The sequence below is a fragment of the Sceloporus occidentalis genome, unplaced genomic scaffold, assembly GCF_023333645.1.
Source record: "Sceloporus occidentalis isolate IW3139 unplaced genomic scaffold, rSceOcc1.0.p SCAF_17, whole genome shotgun sequence".
NCBI lineage: Eukaryota > Metazoa > Chordata > Lepidosauria > Squamata > Phrynosomatidae > Sceloporus > Sceloporus occidentalis.
In genome coordinates this window covers 10274307-10300503 of record NW_028316997.1, presented here as the reverse complement: position 1 = coordinate 10300503, position 26197 = coordinate 10274307, and the positions used below count along the sequence as shown (strand labels likewise).

Below are 26197 nucleotides of genomic sequence, written 5' to 3'. Positions count from 1 at the left end.
CCTGGCAGTAGCTGTTTAAAAATAAATACAATGTTAGTAATTTATTATTGCAGCAATTTTATCTCTAAAACTTAAGCAAGTTTTCATGTGCAAATATTTACGTCATATAGAACTGTAATGGTAAAATCAGTCCCGGCACTTTAAGGCTAGCCACAAATAAATCACTTGCACTCAACTGCATGTTAGACTTTTATAGATAAGTAATGCGGCAAAGGATTGGTAACTGTGAAGGACTGTAAGCATGCCTGGGAGCTTTATTGCTCCGGGTAACCTGGAGGCCTCCCTTTGCGGGATGTGGGCAGAAAGTCCCACTGCTGTCAGTGGGTGGTCAAGCCGCCATCGCAGGTGGTCCTGCTGACATCGGTGGATGGTCCAGATGCTGTTGGTGGCCCCAGTGATGTCAAAGGCGTTCCCACTGATGTCAGTGAGCGTTCCTACTGACGTTGTTTAACTGGGAAATGGGCGAGGAGGAGGATGGCAAACAGGAGACCCAGAGAAGTTGAGCCACAGGTATGACTGTAAGGCAGTGGCCATTTGGCGTTTGCCTGGTGTGTCCCATGGCCAGTCTGGGCCTGATTTTATTTATTTATATAAGGGTGAGCAAGTCTCCACTTACTCAGTCCAAAAATAATTTTGATGGTGTTACCAAATATATTAATATATTAGTAATTTGGTTGGGGATTCATTAGGGTAGACGCAAAGTAACTGTTAGAATATTCTTTGTCTTGAATATCTAAGCTTCTCCAGTGATCAAACAGCAATCAAGACCACAGCTTCTATGTCTTATTAATCAGGTTTATTAGATAACAAATTATCAATTCATACAATACCAATGCTGGAACAAATGTTGATAAAAGGTACTGTAGGCTAAGTATCTTGGTGAGATGAAGATGAGAGCGTGGAAAGAGCGTGGAAAAAGACCTTGTCCTTGTAGTCATGCCAATTTATACCCCTTTACATTTGGTTAGGGTATACGTAAAGGAATCCTATTGGAACAGTAATAGGATACACCGGCATTCCACAGAAGACCCTCTAAACTACGTCACTTAATTGATACCATATGTTCCTAGCACTCAAGTTGCATTCAGGCCTAAAATGTGCAGAACAAAATAAAAGTATAAAAATGATTTCTTACACTTCCCCCTGTTTATGGTTATGTACCATAAATAAATGTTTGCTGTCCATTCATACAACATTCGTATCACATTCGTATCACATTCAGTGAGTGCAGGAAGATATGTAAACGATAATATTATAAAAAAGAATCTGTGGAAGACTGATGCATCCTACGTCTTAAAGTTTCCCTTAATATCATCTCTCCTTGCTTTATCTTTTCTCGAATAGTTAAATATGATTTTCTTATTCTACATAATAAACATATTTGAAAAATAATACATATAAAAGACACAAATAAAACAATAATAAATGGATGTAACAAAACATTGGTGATAGCGGAGCCAACAGATGATTTTGCCATAATTTCTGTTGACTTAGCAAAGTTTTTCCACCAAGATGTACCTGAGACTATTGACCATTCATGTTCTATGTTTTTGAGTTTACCTTGCTCATGTTGAAATACAATCTGTGCTTCTTTTAATTGTTTTTGCAAGACATTTAAAAATCCTACATCTTTCCTTATCTCATTTGCCCACTTTTGCCATGGAAATTCACTTACTTGTGATAAATTAAACTGTAGTGGCAAAACATTTAATTTTTGAGAATTAATTTGAGAAACATTAATCTGAGTTCCATATATATAGATTGCTATTGGATCGCCATCAATACAATACAGACCTTTCGATAATATTTCTGTATGCGTACATTTAGGAAACATTGCTTTAATCAATTCCCCATTAGACATTACCTGTACACATACTCTACCTTTCTCTATAGGCGTTACAAGATCGTTAGATGTTTTCACACTTTGAATTGTACCTGAACATGAGCTCTGGTTATGAAAACATGAATGATATATAGTCTCAGCTTGATGAGACAAACAAATAATTTTGGACACAAAATGTAAACATGCAGACAAGTCTAACTGTTCCGGTTCTGACATATCTGTGGAAAAAACAAAATCAGGATACTCTAATTTATAAAATAATAATTGTGTACTACTGACAGGTACTCCCAATACTCTCATAGGAAACAATGTTTCTTCTTTATCTGCCATAGGTATTAAACATGTACCTTCACATACATTATTACTGCATCCTATTACTATACTCAATAAAGCTACTTTGTTTATGATATGTTCCCAAAACCCAAATTTATCATCTTGTGTGTAGGTCCCTTTAGTCCAACTAAATAAATGTTTAGGCCCTATCGTAACATTTAACCTCACATTACTTTGTCTAGTGATGTTAATTCTAATGTTACAAACTAATAAGTACCCTTTCCTTACACCAAAACACACATGACCATTGAAATCATCAATTTCTCTTTTCTTCTTATGTCTGGGAACCCTTGAGTATTGTTAAATTGTCTATAAATTGGTTGTCAAATCTGTATATCTTCTTGACTCTGTAGATCTTTCTTAGAACCATCAATCATCAGTATGGTCGCCGTCAGAACTGCGAGAAACAAAAAGGGTTGTCTCTTGTTGAATGTCAGATGTCTTTGCCATGATAGACTTTTTAATAATTTGCATTGTCCATTCGATTCTTACATACAACCTAAAAAACACAACAGATATGCAGCATCAAAATCTTAGCTGATACAAAACCTTTATTATTGTAGCACCTCACTATAAAACATGATGTAATGTTCTAATATGATTCTTAAGAAATTGTTTAAAATGATTAACATTAAAGACCGCATCATTTTATCAAATAACCAAATAGCAAATTATAACACATGAATTTGGATCATGAGATGAATTTAAGAATATGGACAATAGTAAATAATTAATACTTCAATTGATTACGGAAAAACATATTTGATCAATACAATACAATACATAGTAATCCTTTTTAGTCATGACGCAAAACCCTGTTCTCATGAACTAAATTAAGGTTTTGAATCAACCTGAGAAGCAAGAAAGGAAATATCCCTAACTTGTACTTCTGCAAATGATGGACACTATGTAGTTGCAGTTTAACATATACAACATATAACATTACAGGATCTTAACTTACAGAATAAAACAAAACACAAAACTTTAACATATAACACATCTGATGTTCATATAGTTTTTCTTTTAAATAAATTAACTTATTCAAAACATCTTCATAGAAGACAGAGTGCAGGGATACAGTACGAATTAGAGTTAATTGCTATACTAGCTCCCTATATACTGAATCAACATAGATCTACGTATTATAGCTCTCGCGACACTTACAACAAACATACTCCTGTGTAGTTCCTGTATTAGGTAAATCTTCTTTATTAACTTCAATCTCCCTGATTTGCCTAATCATTGGAGTGTAAAGTAAATCTCTTTGAGGTGTTACAGCCCTGTTAGTATATACATTTGGATCTGAACTGTAAACAAATCCATTTGATTTTCTTTGCTCTTTTAATTTTTTATTATAGAGAAATTTGCGACATTGTCTTTTAAAATGTCCCAGTTTCTTGCAATAGAAACAGTGAAAAGACTCTTTATTCCAAAACCTGTGTCCCCTGGGATTCTGCATCTGGGTATGTTTAAATTCCTGAGGGGGAGAAGGGGGGTGAATTAAATGTGATCTGTCCTTTCTACCTATATCCTTGCTATTAACCATGTTAACTACAGACACATTCATTTTAACCCCTTCATGTCTGCATTCTCTCCTGATTTTATCAATAAATGCAGCAGCATCCTCAAGTGTTTGCATATCAGAAGCAATTGCTATGCTAGTAGGATCCAGGTAGTTAAACTTTTTAACAAACACCTGTATCATAGAAACAGGACATTCATCATCAGAAATGTTAAAAACTAATCTGTAAGCCTGCTCAAATCTTAACAAAAAAGAAAATGGATCCTCTGAAATTGTAGGTTTCAGGTTTTCTAGTATGTCAAGTGTTGGATTTTCATTTCCAGTTGTAAACTTAATCAACTGTTGGAGTCTATCCTTATCTGTTCCATGGATGATTTCATCATCCTCCACTATAGGAGTACTTATTGGAGCTACTAATCTTCTACTCATGTATGTAGGCAACCAAATTTTAAATAATCTGTTTCGTTGTTCATTAGCCAAATTATGCTTCTCTGTATTCGATTCAAATACATGTGCATTACCAAATGCATCCAAATTAGAATTATACGGCGGTATTTCTTTAAGTAATTTCATTAATTCACTTTGTATTTGTAATTTTAATTTTGCTGCTTTATTTCTAAGCTTCTTCCTTTGCAGTTCCTGTTCTGAACTGACCTCTGGTTCATCCTCTACATTTTCTGGAATTAAGCTGTGTCTTTGTCTATCTCCCCTTGTAATTACACAAACTTGTTTCAAATCTTTCTGCAATTTTGTAATTAACAAATTCTTAATTTCTAAGCAATCCGACAAATCAGAAATCTCTTCAGTTAATAAATCACATTTAGGACATTCCTTTTCTATTGCACACACATTGTGCATCTCATTTTTAACCATGTCACTACTCTGTGAATTACTTTGACTAACATCATTATTAGTCAGATTAACACCACCATCAAGTAATGTATTAAAAATCTTAATCATTTTCATTACGTTTCTCAACTTTTGTTTCTCCTTATTCACAGAAAATATCTTTTTGTCTATCTTCTTATTTGCATCTTCACATTGACGCCATAAATCATGCCACAAAGCTGAATCACTAGCCGTATAAGGAACAAACGTAAATTCAAGTTTACTTCCGGAAGACAAAGTATTAATAAAATCCATACTTACCGTAGATCAGTTGCTTGCTCAATCTGCTCTCACTACGATACACGGTTCTGGAATGCTCTTGCTTCTCACCACGTGGTCTGGTAATGGTCTGGTAGTGTCGAATTACACTTTCTTCTGATCACACTGCTAGGTTTTGTTTTTTTTTAGTCAGAGGATCTCTTTGATCTCTTCAGACAACTGCACACTATCCCCCCTTTGTCGGAAGAGGAAAAGTAAAAAACAAACGTGCAGTAAAGGCTCGCCGTAGAAAACTGACTAAAGACTGGCTGGCTCGTCAATTTGTTAGAATATTCTTTGTCTTGAATATCTAAGCTTCTCCAGTGATCAAACAGCAATCAAGACCACAGCTTCTATGTCTTATTAATCAGGTTTATTAGATAACAAATTATCAATTCATACAATACCAATGCTGGAACAAATGTTGATAAAAGGTACTGTAGGCTAAGTATCTTGGTGAGATGAAGATGAGAGCGTGGAAAGAGCGTGGAAAAAGACCTTGTCCTTGTAGTCATGCCAATTTATACCCCTTTACATTTGGTTAGGGTATACGTAAAGGAATCCTATTGGAACAGTAATAGGATACACCGGCATTCCACAGAAGACCCTCTAAACTACGTCACTTAATTGATACCATATGTTCCTAGCACTCAAGTTGCATTCAGGCCTAAAATGTGCAGAACAAAATAAAAGTATAAAAATGATTTCTTACAGTAACATATTTTCAACACTGTATCTTTTGTTGATGGGGCTATAGTCTGTTTCCCCATGCTAACGGCTTATATTGATGACTTACATGGCTTTAACTGGAGCATTTGGAACTTATGTGTACACCTGCATTACAAAAAGTAAATAAACAAATTAGCCAATATTAAATATATTGCCATAATCCTAATACTATTGGAGGTAAACGATAAATAAAAAAATAATAATAAAATATATATATATATATATATATTTTATTATTATTTTTTTATTTATCGTTTACCTCCAATAGTATTAGGATCAGAAATGCTTTTGACTTGATAAAGGGAGGACTCCCGAAAGCTCGTCTATTATTTTAAATACTGTTAGTCCAATAAAAAAGGTATTACAAGATTCTGCAACATTCTGTTTTTTTGCATTCTTATATATATATATATATATATATATATATATATATATATACATAATAATAAAAAATATTTACTTTACCGTATGATTTTTTTTCATTAACAAAACCACCTACTGATGGTACATGAAATACTACTGTTCTTCTAAATAAAAGTAGATTTTTTTCTATGTTATAGGAACTATATCGTGATATATTGTGACCATATTGTCACTTCTCACAATGTACAAATACATTCAAGGTGGCTATGAGGCCCTTGCAGGAGAAGGACATGGCAGATAACACAGCAGATAACATTCTTCACAGTAAGGGCTATAAAGCTCTGCAATATACTATTGTTGATGCAAAGATTATTCTGGCCGTATATATAGTTGTGTAAGGGTTTTTCTTACTTCTTTGCTTGGTGTCATCACATCAATACAGTTAGGGATATCCTAGAAGGTTTAACTCGTTGGACATTTTTGTCTTTTTTTCCAACCTTACTATAGAACTACAATTTCGAGAAATCAATAGGATCATTATGTTTTTGACTTCAACATACTTCAGTAAAACTACACGTTTTATGAATGAATGTTCCCTTTAGCCATCTTAGGATATAAATAAAACAGTAAATTATACCATATTCTAGTCCATTTTTGTATCAGGTGTATTTCTGCTTTTCTTCATAGTAATGAAAGCTATATTGCTGTAAAAAGCTGAACTTACATGTCCCTGTTCAATACATGCTTGGGCCTATGAGCAAAGACATATTTTACTAAAACTCTTTTATGATTTAACCTTTTAAAGTTTACTGTACTATCAAAAAGATAAACTCTGAATAAAAAGCTACATTATCGGGGGGCGTGGTTAGCCTGCCGACGAGAATGGCTGCTTAACTTGTGAGCTCCGTTCCACCCGCTCCTAAACTTGCTCAAAAACACCTTCTGCACCTGACATGGGCAGGAATAAAAAAGTGCCAACGGACCCGGGTACTCTGGGGACCGCCAGCAAGGCTCCCGTGGCTTCGCTGAAGGAATATTTCCAGACTCCGGCCCTGCTACACTCTCAGCCGGAGGACTCCAACATGGCGCCGTCTCCCGCGTGCTCCCAGGCCTCGGATGCGTCCTCTTCACAGCAACCGTTGAGTGGCTCCCCGGAGCCTTCTTCACGGGACTGGCGACGCATCTTCTCCACTTTGCCTACCAAAGATGACTTCAGCCTTCTCGTGCCCGAGGTGAAACAGACCTTTCGTGCGGAAGTTACGGCCCTGCGCGCCGATATTACGCGCCTGGATGCCCGCCTCTCGACCGCTGAGACCCGGACGCGAGACGTTGACCGCCAGCTTACATCTTTTCAGCGTTCCTGTACCTCTCAACTTACTCACCTGTTTTATCATCTGGAAGACCTTGAGAACCGGAGCCGTCGTTCCAACATCCGCGTGAGGGGTATGCCCGAAGGTGAACGCCCCGAGGACCTCCGACGCCTCTTGGACAGGCTGTTCTCCATGATCCTGGGCCGGCTTGACGACCCCAACAGGCCACCTATTAAGTTTGATCGGGCTCACCGGGCCCTGCGATATGGTGGCGGCCCTGGGGATCCTCCGCGGGACATTATCTGTTGCCTGCACAACTTCGTCCAAAAGGAGGAGATTATGCAGAAAGCCAGGACCCAACGGTTCTGGACATTTGACGGGCACCAGATTTCCCTCTTCCAGGACCTGTCCCGCTACACGCTCCAAGCTCGCGGGGCTCTGCGGCCTGTCACGGCGGTTCTGCGGGAACGTGGGTTCCCCTATAGATGGGGATATCCCTTTGCGCTGACGGTGCGCAGGGGCTCTACTACGGAGACGGTGCGGACCCCTGCGGATGTGCCGCCATTCCTGCAGGCTCTGGAGCTGCCGGAGATCGCCGTTGAGGACTGGCTCAACAGGGACCCAGGACCTGGATCACGCCGACCTGCCTCCGGGGCGCACGGCCGCCGACAAGCTGGACCCCCCCGTCGCGCCGCAGTGGACGACGTTCCAGCCCAGCCTTAGGTGGAGTGCTCTGATCTCGCCGATGCATCTCCGTGGCCCGGCGCCAAGTGCTGCTATACTGCACCCGCACCGTCTATGGACATACTCGCTCTCTCTCCGAGGCTTTCTCCGGGACTGACCGGGACTTACTCTCCCTGCCGTGTTGTCCGCATGGCCCACGTGAGCCGTTATTTTTATTTTTGTTTATTTCTTTTTATCTCCGTTATTTTATTGTTTTGTGTTGCACGCTGTCCGAGGCTACAGCGTTCTGCGGCGGTGTATTGTGCGACTCCCCACTGGCAAGGGCTTCCCTTGCGGTTCTCCCTGTGTCTTGGGCTGGCACTATGTAATGTTGTGCCTGGCCTCTTTATCTAGGCGCTTTCTTGCTGTGCCTCCCAGCCTAACGCTACCTCTATATATGTTTCTACACACATGTGCCTTCCTCCCGCTTCGTCGTTATTTATTTAATGTTTTTTTTTGTTTTTGTTTTATATATATATACATATGTGCATATATGTGGTCCTATTGACGTTGGCTGCTCTCGGATCTTCAATGTTCCTCTGGCGTCGGGTGCGGGGTCTTGACTGTCCATTGCCTGATTGCCTGATTGTCCTGTTGTGGCATTTGTTGGTTGCCTGTTATTTCACGTTTGGCTATATTGCCTTACTCCGCATTACACTGACCGATTGTTATTTGTTTTTGGTGTTTTTTCTATATTGTTTACATCACAGGGCGGGTGGCGGACCGTTCCGTGCTTCTCTTCTCTAGATATAGGTGGCAACTTAGTTATTGTTGCGACGCATTCTTCTTCGGTTGCTACTCTCACTTCCCCACGGGGCTCTGGTGTCACTCCCCCTCTCTCTGGGGTTCCTGTCTTCCCCCTCTGGGTCACAGGTTCTACCCGGTAACTGACACTTTCACCCCACATTACTTTTGCCCTCTCCCTCCTTTCCTGCGGTTTCCTTCCCTCCTTCTTACTGACCTCCCTCCCCCCCCGCACCCTATCCTTCTCTTCTCACCCTCCTTATCCGGGACGTCGAGTTCATTGCCTTCAGACATGGCTTACCGCTCGACCCCCCTGACAGTCTACTCTGTTAACGCTAAGGGGCTGAATATCCCTGAGAAACGCTCTAGGGCCCTTAGGGAATTTCGATGCCATAAAGCGTCTATTGTCTTGTTGCAGGAAACACACTTTAAGGAGGGCCGGGCACCTACCTTCAGGGACTCACACTTTCCCACGGGATACTTTAGCAACAATGTGGAGGCCAAGTCTAAGGGCACGGCTATCTTGATTGCCCGATCGGTCCCCTTCGTCCTCAAAGCTACTTTACTGGACGCGTCGGGTAGATACACCTTTGTTAAAGGCCAGCTGGCGGAGGTCATGTTCACCTTTGCCAGTGTTTATCTACCGAATAGGGGTCAACATGCTGCCTTGCGCTCCATCCTCGCCTCCCTCTCTGATTTTCAGGAGGGTGTATTGATACTGGGTGGCGATTTAAATGTCCCCCTCTGCCCCGAGGTGGATACCTCATCGGGATCCAGCTGTTCTCCCCTGAGCCAGTTGCGTTCTATACGCAGCTCCTTGGCGAACCTCCGCCTTATCGATTGTTGGCGCTCCTTACACCCTACGGATCGCGACTACACGTTCTACTCCTCACCACACAACTGTTACTCCCGTCTAGACTATATTTTTCTTGCTCAGTCCCATCTCGACCTTTTACGGACTAGCTCCATTCTCCCGATGACATGGTCGGACCACTCCCCAGTTTCCATGACCTTGGACTCACCTTTGTACAGGCCTAGGGAGTGGACGTGGCGACTTAATGACTCTTTCCTACTTGACGATGCTCTAGTGTCCCAGACGAAGCTGGAGTTGGAGAGGTACTTTGATGAAAATGATAGGCAGGAGACGGCCCCCCCGCTCCTCTGGGAGGCTCATAAGAGCGTGATACGGGGATTCTTTATTCAGCAGGGCTCGCAGCGGAAGAAGGCTCGATCTCGGGAGATTGACGGGCTTACCGGGCGCATTATGCACCTGAAGACTATTCATAAACAATCCCTGACAGACGACGCTTATCATGAACTTGTGGCCCTACGGGGTAAACTTAGCGACTTATTGAATTCGCGGTATCGGAGGGCCTCCCTGTACAGCCAGAAATTCTTTCAGGAACACGGCGACAAGTGTGGCAAACTGTTGGCCAAAATGATTAACCCCCTGAAAAGGGCCACTCACATCCATAAAATCCGCACGGCCGCGGGGGTCGTGTCGCCCTTCCCTTCTCAGATAGTAGAGGCGTTCCACGCCTACTACTCTTCCCTCTATGGTTTATGTCCGGGGGGGTCCCGGGCGGCCCCGCATTCTGCGAGCGAGCGTCTCCACCAATACCTGACGCGCCATGTTAAATGTAGACTTACTCGGGAACAGGCGGATGCGCTTGAGGAGCCTCTTTCTGTCGAGGAGCTGTCCCTGGCTTTGCGGGCTACGCAAAAGGGGAAGTGTCCGGGCCCGGACGGCCTGCCTCTGGGTTATTATAAAACCTTCTCGGACCTGTTGCTCCCTCATCTGCTCACGGCTGTGAACTCTCTTCGAGAGAGTCATTGCCTCGCCCCTCAGACCCTGGCGGCGACAATCACAGTCATACCCAAAGAAGGCAAGGATCCCTGCTTACCTCAGAGTTATCGGCCCATATCTCTGCTGAACGCTGACCTGAAACTTTTTGCCAAGGCGCTGGCGCTACGGTTGGCCCGGTTTCTTCCACACTTGGTCCACCCGGACCAGGCGGGGTTTGTCCCTAGAAGGGAGGCTCGGGACAACACTGTCCGGCTTTTGAACATCATACACAGAGCGACTGCGAGCTCCCGTCAGGTTCTGTTCCTTTCCACCGACGCCGAGAAAGCTTTCGACAGGGTGGATTGGACATTCCTCCACACTACATTGCAATATCAGGGTTCGTGTTAACGGTGCTCTCTCACCACCGGTACCTATTGGGAATGGCACGAGACAGGGCTGCCCCTTATCCCCACTGTTGTTTGCGCTGTCTCTCGAGCCCTTCCTGGAAGCTATACGCTCTAACCCTGATATCCTGGGGTTCTGGGTTGATGGAGTGCAGCACAAGGTCGCTGCCTATGCAGATGACCTTCTCTTTGTGGTTGAGAATCCCGTGGTCACGCTGCCCAACATACTTGCTGAATTTCGCTCCTATGGCGAGCTCTCCAATCTCAGGATTAATTACTAATTAACATATCTGTACCCCCGCGGCTGGTCCAGACGCTAACTACTAGTTTCCCCTTTCGGTGGTGCGCTCAGAGGATGAAGTATCTGGGAATCTGGTTAACGCCTACTGTAGACGGGTTATTTCGGGAGAACTTTATCCCTCTCCTGTCGACGCTATCGGCGGACCTTAAACGGTGGTCGCCCTTGTATATCTCTTGGGTGGGCCGAGTTAACGCTGTTAAAATGAACCTCCTTCCACGGGTGTTGTACCTATTCCAGACGCTCCCGATCCGAGTACCTCACGACTTCTTTGATGCCCTCCGCTCTGCTGTGACTCGCTTTATTTGGGGCAATGGGAGCCCCAGGCAGAGGTTTTCGCAGCTTACTCGACCCAAATCCTCGGGTGGTCTTGCACTGCCTGACTTTTACAAATACTATCAAGCCGCGCACCTCTTGCGGGTCATTGAATGGAACATGGTAGGTCCGACTGCGAAGCCTTGGGTTGCTTTGGAGCTAGGAGGGTTGCGTAGCAGTGTGCTGCACGCAGTGTGGGGCCCTAGAGCCGGTTTGGGGGTGGAGCGTCATCCGTTCCTCTCGCCTACTTTGGCGGTGTGGAGGGCCGCGGGGCTGGGAGCTCGGTTGACCACATCGCCTTCGCCCCTGCTACCTCTGTGGGGCAACCCTGATTTCGCCACGGGCCGTGATTGGGCGAGGTTGGAGTTCTTGGGACTTCCCCCGCCGATTCGGATCCGGGCTCTGCTGAGTGATGGCGGGGTTGTGCCGTTGGAAGCGTTGTGGCCGGGAGTTCCACTTACCTGGACGGAGCGCTTCACATATCACCAGGTTGTGCATTACATCTCCTCATTTCCTGCTTACCGTGGCTTACATAGGGACCTGACGACTTTTGAGGGATGGTGTGTTGGGGAGCGGCCTCCTGCGGGGGCTATCTCATCGCTTTATTCCTTCCTGCTCGCTACTCCCCTGCCCACGAGACCTTCTTTCTGTGAGACATGGGAGACCATATGCGACACACGACTCTCTGACGCGGACTGGGAGAAAATTTTTATTTTTACACACAAGAGTTCTAAAGCTACTAAAACACAAGAGACTAATTACAAGCTCTTGTCGCATTGGTACCGTACGCCCCAGAGGCTACATTCTATGTTTCCGCATACCTCTGACAGCTGCTGGCGGTGTGGCATGGACGTGGGCACCATGTTGCATATCTGGTGGGACTGCCCCGGGATACGGGAGTTCTGGAGGGAGATCCATCGGATACTCTCGGAGCTCTGTAATTCCCCTCCGCCTTTTCAGCCTCTACCTATGTTGCTGCATCACACCTCGCTCCCTGTCTCCGGATATAAAAAGTCTGTTGTCCGCCATCTCCTTACACTGGAAGAGCACCTGCCTTCCGACCGTCCGGGAGTGGGAGGCCCGGGTTGAGGGGATCAGGGAACTGGAGGATCTCTCTGCCACCTCTGCGCGGCAGCGGGAGGGAAATACCTCGACCTGGTATTACTGGTTGTCCTATCTGTCCCGACGCATTTTGTAGGCTCTGTGGTCTGGTGTTCCCAGCCTGGCCCCTGTGTTGATGTATATTTCTCGCTTCCACTGGGGCTTTGTGTGGTAGGAGCCGAGCCCTGCTTGACCCTACTCTGTACTCTTGACTGTAATCATCTTGTTGTTGTTGTTGTTATTTTGACGCTCTTTAATGGCTCATTTGCCTGTATGATGTCATGCGTGTCCTCGATTGTCCCTCCCTCGCCCCCATCCCTTTTTTCTTTCTGTATCCCTACCCCCTTTCCCCTCCCCGTGGAAAATGTTGAAAATCTTAATAAACATTGGATTTTGAAAAAAAAAAAAGCTACATTATCCTATATAAATGCAAATTTGAAACATAAATGATTCCTTGTGTAACAATTATTATGTTTCTATAAACATTACTGTATTGGGAATGTATTGTTTTCAGTGAGAGCTATTTTGTATTTAAATTAGGGGCTTATTAACTAAACTTTTAGCTGTGTGTTAGTTGAGGTGTAATGAAGTATTCCATTTCACCAAATTAACTGCATTATGTATGGCCAACCATGGTGTATTACACAAATGAAGGGCATCTTTGGACCTACACAATCCATAATCCAACATTTCAAGTCATTCCACTAACTATGCATAGGGTAAGGCCAACTCAGCCCATTTTTCCAGTGTTGATCCATCCACACTGAAGTTGGTGAGTTGTAATGTTTTGTCTTACCTGAATGTATGATGTTGGCAATAACTGATCATTTAAAAATGTTATTACAGTTTCTGACGGTATACAAAAACACATCAGTATTAGTTGATGTGTAATATTCCCCCCAAATCCTACATTTTACAGTTATATATGCTAAATAAACCAATATACCATATATTCATTACAAATTAAGATAAGCAATTATGTGTATACAATCTTGCTAACAACAGTAACTTTTGTCAGGATCTGCATAATTAATAGACTTGTGCAAATAGACGAAAAACAATTTGATCTATTCATTTTCAGACAATGACTTTTGTTTCTAGTCATTTCCGTTTTTACAAAATGCTGGGCGTATTCCCATTTGCAAATGAAATTCGTTGTCACTCATTCACTCTCACACAAACATTCTCTTAAGTTCTGTCAGACTCTCAGTCACTATTTCTTACACTATCTCAAACTATCAATGTCACTCTACCTTCTCTGCTAACCAATGTCCCGTGTCCTTTCCCACAACTAAGCTTCTTCTTGCTCTTCTATCTCCTTTCATTGGCCGCTGCTCCGCCTGTCCATTTCTTCATCCGGCTTTCTGTGTCCCAGGCATCTCTGAGTACTTCTGCAAAAGTGCAGTGTCTCCAGACACACCCTCTACCATGATTAGAGCAACTGAGGAGAGGCTGTCCTTTTGTGGAAGTACTCCGAGAATAAGATAAATTCATGAAGAAAGAGAAACATTTCTGCACATTTGTTTATCTGCATTATTCTGGTATCTTGGAGTACTACTACAAAAAGGCAGAGCCTCTCCGCATTCCTCCAATCGGAGGACAGAGTGTGTCTGGAGGCTCCACACTTTTGCAGAAGTGCTTAGCTTCCCTATGTAGCCTCTCTGGTTCACATAGAAAAGGACAAAGAAAAAGACACAGAGAACAAAAAGAGGCAAGAGAAAAATCGGAGCTGCAAAAAGCAGTTGGCGGAGAATGTAGGGAGACATGCAGAGGGAGTGTGAGAGACTTTGAATGAGAGTGTGAGAGAGAATGTAAGAGTGTGAGCATCATTGAGCGTGAAAAAGCTATGAAAAATCAGAGCTCTCTATTCAGGGGCGGACTGGGCCGGGGGGCAGGGGGGCAATTGCCCCCCAGGCCGCCCTAAATCCGGGCCGGTGGGCCGGACTGACGAGCATTCAATGCGGCTGCGGCCGCAAAGTTAAAAACTAAGCGGCCGCGAGCAGGATTGAATGCGGCCGTCATGCGTACCTGGCGTGGGGGGGAGGGGGGCGGTCCGCCCCGGCTGCCGCTCATCTGAGGGGTGCCACCATGCCGGCACGCCTTCAGAAACGATGCGCGCGGCACAACATTGAAGCCACGCCCACCGTCTTCCGCGCTCAGTGCACCGGAAGGACAGGAAGAAGAAGAGGAGGAGGAGGAGGAAAAGTGAGAGTGAAAGAAGAAAAGGTAGGAAAGAGTGGATTAGTAAGTGTGTGAGAGTGATGGGTGTTATGCTGAATGTAAGTGTGTGAGAGTGATGGGTGTTATGCTGAATGTAAGTGTGTGAGAGTGATGGGTGTTATGCTGAATGTAAGTGTGTGAGAGTTATGGGTGTTATGCTGAATGTAAGTGTGTGAGAGTGATGGGTGTTATGCTGAATGTAAGTGTGTGAGAGTGATGGGTGTTATGCTGAATGTAAGTGTGTGAGAGTGATGGGTGTTATGCTGAATGTTTGTGAATGAGGGTTTCAGATAGCATGGATGTGTAAGTGTTGGGGGATAGCTTGGCATAGGGAGTCCGTAATCACATTCCTTTCATGCCCAGATTCCAGCATGTAGTGGCTGCCTAGGCATGATAGGAGTGTGATTGCTGTTATAAATTATTTTTTGGTCCAACTTCGGTGTGTTAACACTTTTATTGGACAGAATAATTCAATGACAGTATTAATATATATATATATAATTGCAAACAGCAATCACACTCCTATCATGCTAAGTCAGCCAGCACATGCTAGAACCTGGGCATGATAGGATTGTGATTGTTGTTATATATATGTGTGTTTGTGTGTATATATATGTTAATATTGTTGTTGATTTTTTTGTCTAATTTTGGTGTTACTTTTAATAAAGTATTTTAAAGGTTTTTTTTTGTTTTTTTTTTCAGTTTTGGCCAAGTGAATGCTGAATTTTTAGTTTCAGTCCAGAATTTTCATTTCGTTGCATCCCTACTATATACTATGCCAGTCACTAAAGTGGTAAGCCTACACCACATCAATGTTTGGCTTAGTATATAGTGATAGGGGTTGTCAGTGTCTGGCTCAATGTATAGGCACACATTGACGGTGGTACCGCGTAATCCCTAAGCATATAATGATAACAAATATGCTGTACCCCTGTCAATGTTTGCCTAACCATAGAAACTATGCAGTTTTAAAGTGTGTGTGTGTGGGGGGGTGCCACATACAGGGTCTGCCACAGGTGCCAAATACTCTAGGTACCCCCCTGCATCATGCGGCTGTCAGACCCAATGGCCATGCCTCAGCTCCTCTTCCCACGTCTTAAAAGTGGTGGGATGAAGAGCTGAGGCATGCGGTGCGTGCACGCCGGCCACTTTAATTTAATTAGGCGCTGGTGGAGTGACTGCCGCACGACGGCCGCTTTCAATGTCGCTCGCAGCCGCTTTGATGGTGCAACGGGCCAGTTGACTAGACTTGCCCCCCAGGCCTTAGGCTGCCAGCCCTCCCCTGTCTCTATTTCAGTTTCATTTGTTTTGTTGGGGTCCCTTATAACTTTCAGACAAAACACTCAAATTTCATACAAATCTGAATGCACAAGTCAGATAATTAATTTGTTTACAGCTCATCTAAGGTAAGTTGTTGATTGAAAGGGTGGAGGTTGGATCTGAACAGGAAACTTGATAGTTCTGTTGGGTATGCCAATATAAAAAAAAAACACTTATACTCATTTACAGACATAACATGCAAGCTATATGTAGTTTCCATACTTTAATGTAATTATAAGAGTAATTTTTAGACATTTGCCTGTTTAAAAAACATACATAAAACATACATAAAACACAATACGCTTATTTTGGTTGCAATATACATTTTTCAATATACATTTATCGGGATTTATTCCCTTAATAGAGTTGCTGGTAAATCATAAGTCTATTTTCTTAAGTTTCGCACAGTGTTTTTATCTTATTTTTTCCTTTTTGCCAGATGTATATCCAGACCACTACTTTGACAGTCTCCATGAGTCTAAGTGCTTCTGTATCCTTGGGTATGCTCTATATGCCCAAAGTTTACATTATCATCTTTCATCCGGAGCAAAATGTGCAAAAGAGAAAAAGGAGCTTCAAGGCAGTAGTGACAGCCGCTACCATGCAAAGCAAACTAATCCAAAAAGGGAACGACCGACCTAATGGGGAAGTGAAAACAGAGCTCTGTGAAAGTCTTGAAACCAACTGTAAGTCTTTCTTTTCTTAAGGTAAACTTGTTTAGAAGATTTTTAGATATAGGTATTCATTTCTTAGACGTGCTGTGTAATTGGAAAAGACGCTTGCTATATATAGTGTGAATTAACACATTTAATGACTCTAAAAGCTCTCTGAGACTCCCACCTTGAAATGAACCTGTTTATAGGTCTAAAATAAAATTTTACACAGTAGTGGCCCTGAAGTCACAAGTATAACTGTATAAGCGTGAAAGTTTACCATATTTATTGTGTTCACAACATACTGGTCTTTTAAATAACATTCTAAAAAAAGTTTATTAAATCAGTGGAAGTTAAATAAGAATAACTAATACAGATTAAAACAGAGAAAACTAATCATGGGTCATGTTTTAATGGTGCTATCTGTATATTAAAAATGTATTACTTAAACACTGCATACATTTAGAATTATTAGTAATTAGTCACCAATAAAATATTCATCAAGATATTATTTTCTGTAAGTATAGTTTATTCATGGCATTAGAACATGGTTTAACCATGTCAAGATTATCAACATGTACAGAGTCCTTTATTGTAAAATACATTTGATGAAGCTATAGGCAGTGGTAAAATGCACCTTTGGTGAATTGCTTTCCTACCTGCTTGCTGGAAAATTATAACGATGTGAGGAATGTTTTGTTTTTTTAAATCATTAGGAAACTTTTGTGGAGCCTCACAGCACATATAGCTGCCATTCTAGATGGGCTATACAGGGTAGCATAAGGGGCATAAAAAATGACCAATTAAAGATTTTCTGTAAGATAATGCAATAAAGGTTAAGGGACTATTTCTGTACACAGTTTATGCAAATGATTTATGACACATGTAGAGGTTATTTGAGCCTATTTTGCACTACTAAAATAGCCCAGAGGCCATGTTACCACTAGATAAGGAATAGTAACCCTATAAAACATCAAATTGTGAGGTGAATCTGTAGTTTTAACTTCTGCCTTGCCATTTTTGCACTGCTCTACCTACAGGACGTAGAAAACCCTATTAATGAAAAAGTTAAATTAAATTAAATTTTCTGTTGGGTTGCTAGAATCTATGTCTTGCTATCAGGGTTGCAGCAGTAGCTTGAAGAAGGAGGTGCTACCTCTTGTCAGGTATCCATATCAGGTGGTCTGCAGTAGTAAATAAGCAGGACCCCTAGACAGAAGCAGCAGACAAAATCAAAAATAGTCCAAAAGTTCAAGGCAGGTGGCAATAATCCAAAGAGGCAAGAGGTCAAGCGTAAAGGCAAACAGAGTAATCCAGAAGACAAGCAAGAGATCAAATACCAGGTAATCTAAAATAGGTACTGTAGTGTAGCAAAGTGGGTAAGAACACACAGAACCAAAGAAAAGATGGTTATCTATTAACATGTGTGTTACCCAGAGATTTAGGCATCATTAATGCATATGGCATAAGGAAACCTTTTTCTCAAAAATTCACTAATACTTTGCAGAGGCATTTTGATAGTTACAGTTAAATGTAAAATGTTTTGACTCTTAATGGTCAATTTTAATAATATGTAGGCTGTGTATTAGTCTCAGCTAATTGTAATAGTTTTACTTGTCAACAAAAAACAGAAACATTTGTGCATCCAAATTGCTCAAAATTAAGAACATTGCCTCCGAAATGTCCAGTTTTACCTTAATAATTAATAGCCCATAATACTATAGCAACTGTTGCAAGCAATGAAATAACATTGACTGCTGGAGGCTAACCCTTGTACAGGGGCATACCTTTATTACCAGAAACTACAAAAAATTTGATTCAATCTGTTTCTTTTGTTTCCAGTTTTAAATGCCCAGTGTCTACACACCCAATGATTTTCTTATTTATACATGCTAAAAACCACAACATCAGTTTAGAAAAACATAATTTTTTTAACATTTACATTTCATAGTATTTTTAAATACTGTATATTTTTCATAACATAATTTATATTTTGTAGTATTATTTTTTGTAGCAAAGCTTCATGTATGAGACTTACCCCTTTAATCTAAGCTATGCATTTAGACTTCTGTTCTTTAAACTATAATGCATAATTTATGAAACAGCTGCTCTTGGCAGAAAATCTGCCTTCCCATGTTTATGAGCACAGTATGACATTCAGAGAAGAATATACAGTCGATCTAGTAATTATATAATATATATGATCTCATCAAAATTTTGCATTTAATAGTTCTATCTACATTGCTTATAACAAGTGCCATGAAAATGATGACCGCGATGTATAATACATGAATTAAGATTCATGCAAAAACAAGGCAAAAACAATACGTTTTATAAAAAAGAGAAAAACTTAAACCTATTTATACAAAGCACATTTCTCTCAATATTTATTTATATTATCATTATTTCCTAAACTACAGCACCATGTTCTACTATTTGAATTTTTTTCTAGGCCAGTATAGTCAGTGGCGTTAAGACATTGTTTAGCTTGTCTTTCTTCAATCATTTAATCTAACCATGTCTTAGATTCCGCTTCTATTCAAGCAGTCTACCATTTTGTTTCTATTCAAGTAGCTGTAAACGTGAATGTGCTTCCTGGTAGATGGCAAACACACCATGTGATCTCAATAAACAAAGTAGAACTCTAGTAGCTATGTGTAAAAAGTCATTGTGTTGCAATGTTTGGAAAGTGGCCATATCATCATAGCAACCAAAGTAATGTTTCTGCAGATTGGACAGGTGATAAGACCATATTTACAACTTTATCTAAAGACTCAGACAGCCTCAGACCCCTTCATAATGAGTCAGGTATTCTGAACAATTCTGTTTGGAACTACCGTATTTCCCCAAGTATAAGACGCACCTTAATTTTGGGGGCGGAATTTTTTTGTAAAAAAATATTACATAAAGTTATTGTACTGGCTGCCTGGGCATGATATGAGCAATCACACTCCTATCATGCTCAGGCAGCCAGTACATGCACATCACTTTCAGCCTCCCTGTGCCCCTATACACGGATCCAGGCTAACACACACACATACATACATACATACATACATTCATTCATTCATTTACTCCCCCACCTTACCTGAACTGCAGATCTTCTGCTGCCGCTTACAGACTTCCATGGGGGCCGCTGTTTCCCCTCTGCCTTGCTCGAGCAGGAACAGGAACTGAGCGGAGTCATGTGATGCGATGTGCATTCACGTGACTCCACTGGGTTCCTGTGTCGCCGCGGCGGATCAAGAGACGCTGCTGAGCAAAACAGGTAAGCAGCAGGTCCCCTTTTTAGTAAAAAAAAAAAAAAATTATAAAAAAGGTGCGTCTTATACATGGGGAAATACGGTATATTGTTATATTACATTTTATTTAGAGGGTACCAGCAAATTCCATAGCACAATTACAGTGAGAATAAAAAATCTTAAAATAAACTGACAAAAGACAAACATGAACAGAAATTAAGATACACTTATATAGAAGAATTTGATTGTACAATCTATTAAGAGGTTGTGGGCGAAAAAGAAAGGGACTGCTAGGACAAGGGTGACTTAATTGTAGAGAGTAGGTTATGAGCAGAAGAAGGCAGACTGTAGATCTTGAGGGTGGGGAAACAGAATGCAGTTTGTTTAAAGTTTGATTTGCAAATAATGCAAATGACACAATTGAAATCCTGGAGATGCAAAAGGTAAGGCGTGGGAATGGTTTGTGAGAGATTTCAAGTTGTTAGAGCATAGATAGCAGATATAGGGGTGTAGTGTTAAGTGCAATGTGATTAATAGCATTGGGGACCAGTAAGGTGATTGGCACAGGAGGACAACAGAGACTATTAGGCAGGTCTCTTCAGAATGGATCAGAGTGGTGAAAGGCAGCAGAGGCTAGTTAACAAGGAGTTCTAATAATGCAGATGGGATTTGACAAGGGTGTGAGTATTTTAATTTCATGAGTGACTGTAAGACTGTGATGGAAAGATGAGGAGAAAGAGATAGAGTGTGAAAGGGACAATGTGAAGAGAGAAAAGATTCTAACACCCCGTTGTCTGTCACAGGTGTAGTGTTGTGCTATACATGTAGGAAGAGAAGTGGTATTGTAACAACTTTAGTTATGTTTGGAACAATAATCCAAATCAGTCATTGCATCAGTTATTCCCTTCCAATGTTTTAAAATTGTAGACTCAAAATGCCACAGTAGGTTTGAATCCTGCATTATGGTTATTTTTATCTTCAAGCAACCAAAAATGTGACAGTAAAGAAAGAGAAAAATACTACTTTAAGGCAAATTAGAATGTGATCAATACTCAAATCAATTTCTTAGCACTTAATTTGGATGCCTTCCAGCAACAGAGATTTACAAATAGCTACATTTCAGTTAACTGAACAGACCTCAATTAACCTTTGTTGTAAAAGAGGTTTGTCACTAAACAAAACACATTAAAGAGTAAAGCAAATTAGCAAGAAACTTTCTTTAGAATATCACAATGCAAGATCACAGTTTGGCTCAGCTCTACTCACGTGGCAGTGTTATTTCTTTAACAGTTTGTGAATAATGCTTATTAACCCCTTGATGACAATTAAAGATTTGAAAATAGTTCTCAGGAGGGTCTCTCCCCAGACCCTCCTGAGAACTCTGGCTCCCCTTGCAGTTTGAATACAGGTACTGCATTCAACCATGCAAGTCAATGGAGCCTAGCTTTCTAATCACAATGTGATTAGTAAAATAAATGTAAAAAAATTCATAATTAAAAAAAAAAAAGTTTCTCAATGTAAAAATAATTTCTCACTGATGTCACCATCAGGGGAACCTTGCAGTTCCAAAAAAAAAATTTATATATAATAAATTCATTGCACTATAATCATCTTATCTGAAGTACAACAGTCTGTACCCCAAAATAAGAGCCGGGGGGGGAGCAGCATCATATATATAAATATTTTTATTAGCAAGTCCTGAAATTAGTGCTTTATTTTCTCACATGGAAAGAGTTACAATACTGGCATGTTATATGCCCATGGGGTGTCTACTTTGAAAAAATTAATGATCAGGTAAATTGAATTGGCTGGGTTCAACAATGTCCCAATAAATGTGGACTTTTAGCCCCCAAACAACCCGACAAACCCATGCATGTAGGGTATCACTGCACTGTACTGAGATGATGCTGAACACATATGTGACAGTGACATATACCAGGACCTGTTAATTCATACCTAAAGTACAATGTGTGTGGGAAAAATACACACAAAAAATACCACTGTGTGAATGCAAAGAGTTAAAATACCAGTATTTGAAATACCCTGGGGTGTCTAGTTTTCAAAAATATATGGTTTTATAGGGCACACTGAATTGGCCAGGGGATAAGCATTGAAAAATGAACATGTCCCAACTGCGGCCCTTTTGCCCTAAAACAGCCATGCAAACCCATGCATGGGTGGTATCACTGTACTCAAGAGATGTTACTGAACACACATATGGATGTTGTGTGACAGTGACATATACCAGGACCTGTTAATTCATATATGAATTTAAATAAAAAAAGACACAAAAAAATTACTACCACAACGTTTGACAAAGACTGGTGGTAGAATTAGTGCATGGAAATAGCTAAAATACTAGCATTTGAAATACCCTGGGGTGTCTAGTCTTCAAAAATATATGGTTTGATGGGGTAAATTGCATTGGCCAGCTTCAAAGATACCCAAAATGGCACATGGGGAAGAATTATCAAATTTGGAAAAAATGGTTTTGAAATAGCAAAACGCTACTTGTACTTATTGCCCCATGCAGAAAAAAGCAAAAAAAAACCCATAAAAACATTGGGTATTTCTAAACTCAGGACAAATAGTAGAATCTATTTAGCAGGTTTTTTCATTAGCTTTTATAAATGAGTAAAAGATTTTTCAAGTAAAAGTCAATTTTTCACCATATTTTATACTAATAGTAAATGATACAATACAATCAGAATAATGACAGAAAGCCCTTCTTGTCCTGAAAAAAAACAATATATAACTTGTGTGGGTTCAGTAAACGGGAAAGAAGTAAATTACAGCTAAACACAAGGACCGCAGAGATTAAAACAGCCATTCATGAAGGGTACAAAAAATAAAATCAGCCATTGTCATGAAGGGGTTAAAAAGTGAAACTTCCTAAACACAATTTCCTTACCATAGTTGCCTTATCAAGTAGTTTACTTTGTGATGTAATAACCAGCTGTGAAACTTTGTTTACCCACAGGCCACGTGGATGCTATTGTAGACAATCCTGTGTATTTTGGTGACTTTCCCAGCTGAGCAACACACTGAACTTACTGTTTATGGCAATTCTAATAAAGCTTATCCAATAAAATTATTTCATCTTCAGACTTTCATTAATTATAGTGCCCCTCTGGGTATTTAACACTGAATTATTCTATTGCTTACCACACAATAGTATAATAAGGAGTCAGGTTATTTCTGCAGTAGATTGGGCTAAAATAACAGAGCTTAAACACATGGCAAATATACAGTCTGAAAACATTATATAAAAACACAATATTTTGAAATGTATTGCTTAAAGTGCTAGCTCTCTTTTGTTAACAAGTCCTTAATATTACAATTTTTCCTAGAACCCTTTCTGCAATCTGTCCCAAACTTCAGTTTGTTGTTTACTAACTCCTTAGCTAAATATTTTTTCATCAGCATCTACCATGTAATAATACATCCGTGGTACTTCATGGTGTTATAAATGTCTAGATATATTCCAAGTATTAATCAATGCTACAATATTAAGCATAAAGCTAACAAATAATAGGTTAAAGGTTACATGAAACTTTGGGATGACTCCTCGTAAAAGTTATTTGTGTCGGGGAGAAGCATGTTATACAAAGCTTGCAAACACCAATAGGGAATGTTCCAGGTGTTTTTGTTTGCAATACAAGGGATGGATAAGGTAGACAATTATATTCACATTAGAATCACCTACCTTGAGCACTCTTGCCACTTCTACTTGTCCAGAGAATACAACATGAAATAAAGCTTCCAAAATGTTTGGTATAATGTTCACTTAAATGTAAAAAAATAAATAAAGCTTTTATTGAACTATTCTGTATGTATAATACAGTAACATAAGCTGCATGCCTAAATTTGATAGGAATGAGTTATTAGTATACCATTTATATCATTATTTGCTTTGCGCTTTCATCTAGAATGATAGTAAAAATATTTGGTTGTCATGGATGTGAGATGGTCTTCGTTTGCATGACAATGCTGTTTATATCCTCGAGACACATCTGATTCCATGATATAATAATGGAAAGTTAATCATATTACCCTTTGGTGTTAGTGTCAATAACAATATTAATAATAATAATAATTATTATTATTATTATTATTTAGCAACAATTTTAATTATTTCCCAGTAAAATGTTAATGTTAATTTTTCTTATTTTTGTAATAGTGCTATAAAATGTGCAACATTAAATGTGAATACACAAAAATAGCTTGTTAATAATGGAATATTACCAATGCATTGATAGCCATTGTTAAAGCCTTCAACGGTTCTAAATTGCAACATTTATTTCTCCTTTGGAGTGTACCCATTTTTATTAGTACAAATATTTGTGACCTGGATTCTTCCATCAAATTTTGCTGAATTGATGTGGTGTGACGGATTCAAGCTTACATGAATTCCTGGGAGGAACATACATTAATTGGATTCTATTTAATGTAAAAATATACCCACCTCAAGAGTAAAGAATTTTCAACTATATTAGCTGATTATACACTGATTAAAAAAGAAAACATTTTATATTGCCTTTTCAGTAAGAAAAAACTCTGAAGTAGAAAGATATGCCAGAAATTTAAAAGATAAAAATCAAAAATGTCAACTAATAAATATTGTGACATATGCATGGGTGAAAGGTCAGAGAAAATAAGGGAAATGTGGTTGCCTCCAGTAGGGATATTATAACTAATAACCTTTTTTGCTTTTTTTATAGCTTCATCTACAAAGACCACATATGTCAGCTACAGCAATCACGCAATCTGAAATTGGACAAGACATAACACCAAAGGTTTTCTGATCAACAATTCTGTAATTCAGCCAGAGAACATTACTTAAAAATAAAATATAAATGTAAAAGATATCAATAACAGAAAATGATGGATTTATTTTTAAAAAATAAAAGTGTTAAAATATTTTAAATAAAAGCAGACAAAGGAAAAGAAAATTATTGTGTCGCTGATAGAATAAATCCTATTCTTCACAGCTAAAACCCCATTGAATGAAAAACAAAAAAGAAAAAAAACTGTCATATGTTACACCATAATTGTAAGTACTTTTTGTGATTTGTGTGAGTTTTCATTCCTGTCCTATATTGTTCTACCTGTATAGGAAATGAGTTTGTGCATTGTAATGGCTGATTGACATGATGCCCTGGGTTGTGTTACATAAATGCAATGGTTTAAGCATGCAAATTTTTCTACAAAAAGATATTTCTAACAATAAAGGAATGTTTTGCAAATGGTGAGACTTGTTTTTCTTTTTTTTTTTAAGTTTTACAAAAGTGTACTTTGTTTGGACTAGAGCTAACAGTAAACCATTTTCCAGAATCTCAGGCAAGGAAGAATATGGAGGAAAAAATATTTTATCTGCCAAGTAATTTACATTATATTGAACATTTTCTGGGTAATGTAATGTTTTGTTTAACTGATATCTACGTGTAGTACTTGAAGTGTTGCAAAGCATACTGGCCATATTTTACATGTGCAAATTAAGCATAGTCTGGTTGTCATGCAAAGTGGTCTACAAGGAGTCATATAAGGGACTGGCCTACATACTGTATGTATGGCTTGCTGCAGCCTAGATGAGTAAAACACCAAAAACAGCCCTGTCTGATTGTGTGTGGCCTTCTAATGTTTGTTCAGGCTGATAACAGAGCCCCAATGTTCCTGTGGTCCTAGTGCAATTATTTCTGTTCTCCCAGTTGATAGATCCATTGAAAAAAATAAACATTGCCAGCCATTATTAGGGTTTATATTGTTTATATGATACTTTAAGTGTACATTTATAAATTTGTATTCGTAAGTTGTATTTATAAGTTTGTATAATTTCACACATTGTACAGCTCTTGAGATGAGCTGATGTTTTAATGTTATAAGACAGTTTAGCTTTTAAGTGTAGGCAATATTGGTTAATCATTACAAAACATAGCAAAATCAATGTCATTTCTATGTGCTCAGCTAATGAAGCAGGTTAAAGCAGTTGATATTGTGAATGTGTACAAGGCTTTCTGATATTACATACATTGACATACCAGAAGCGTTGTTATTCTACATGCACTCTGGCAGGGTTTGTTCATGTTTCCATCTGATCTGAAATGCATTGCCACCTCTTGTGTAGTCCAGCTACAGTGAGGTGACT

General features: G+C 40.0%; 1 protein-coding gene across 1 annotated transcript in view; it reads left to right on the top strand.

Annotated features, from left to right (window-relative positions):
• LOC149302832 (metabotropic glutamate receptor 8-like) overlaps positions 1-24823 on the top strand; it is a 300096-nt gene extending 275273 nt beyond the window's left edge. Inside the window, exons 8-9 of the mRNA XM_089481946.1 lie at positions 16597-16843; positions 24774-24823. Of these exons, the coding sequence (XP_089338072.1) occupies positions 16597-16843; positions 24774-24823 (297 nt within the window). The remainder of the gene's footprint in view (positions 1-16596; positions 16844-24773) is intronic.
• Positions 24824-26197: the final 1374 nt, after the last annotated feature.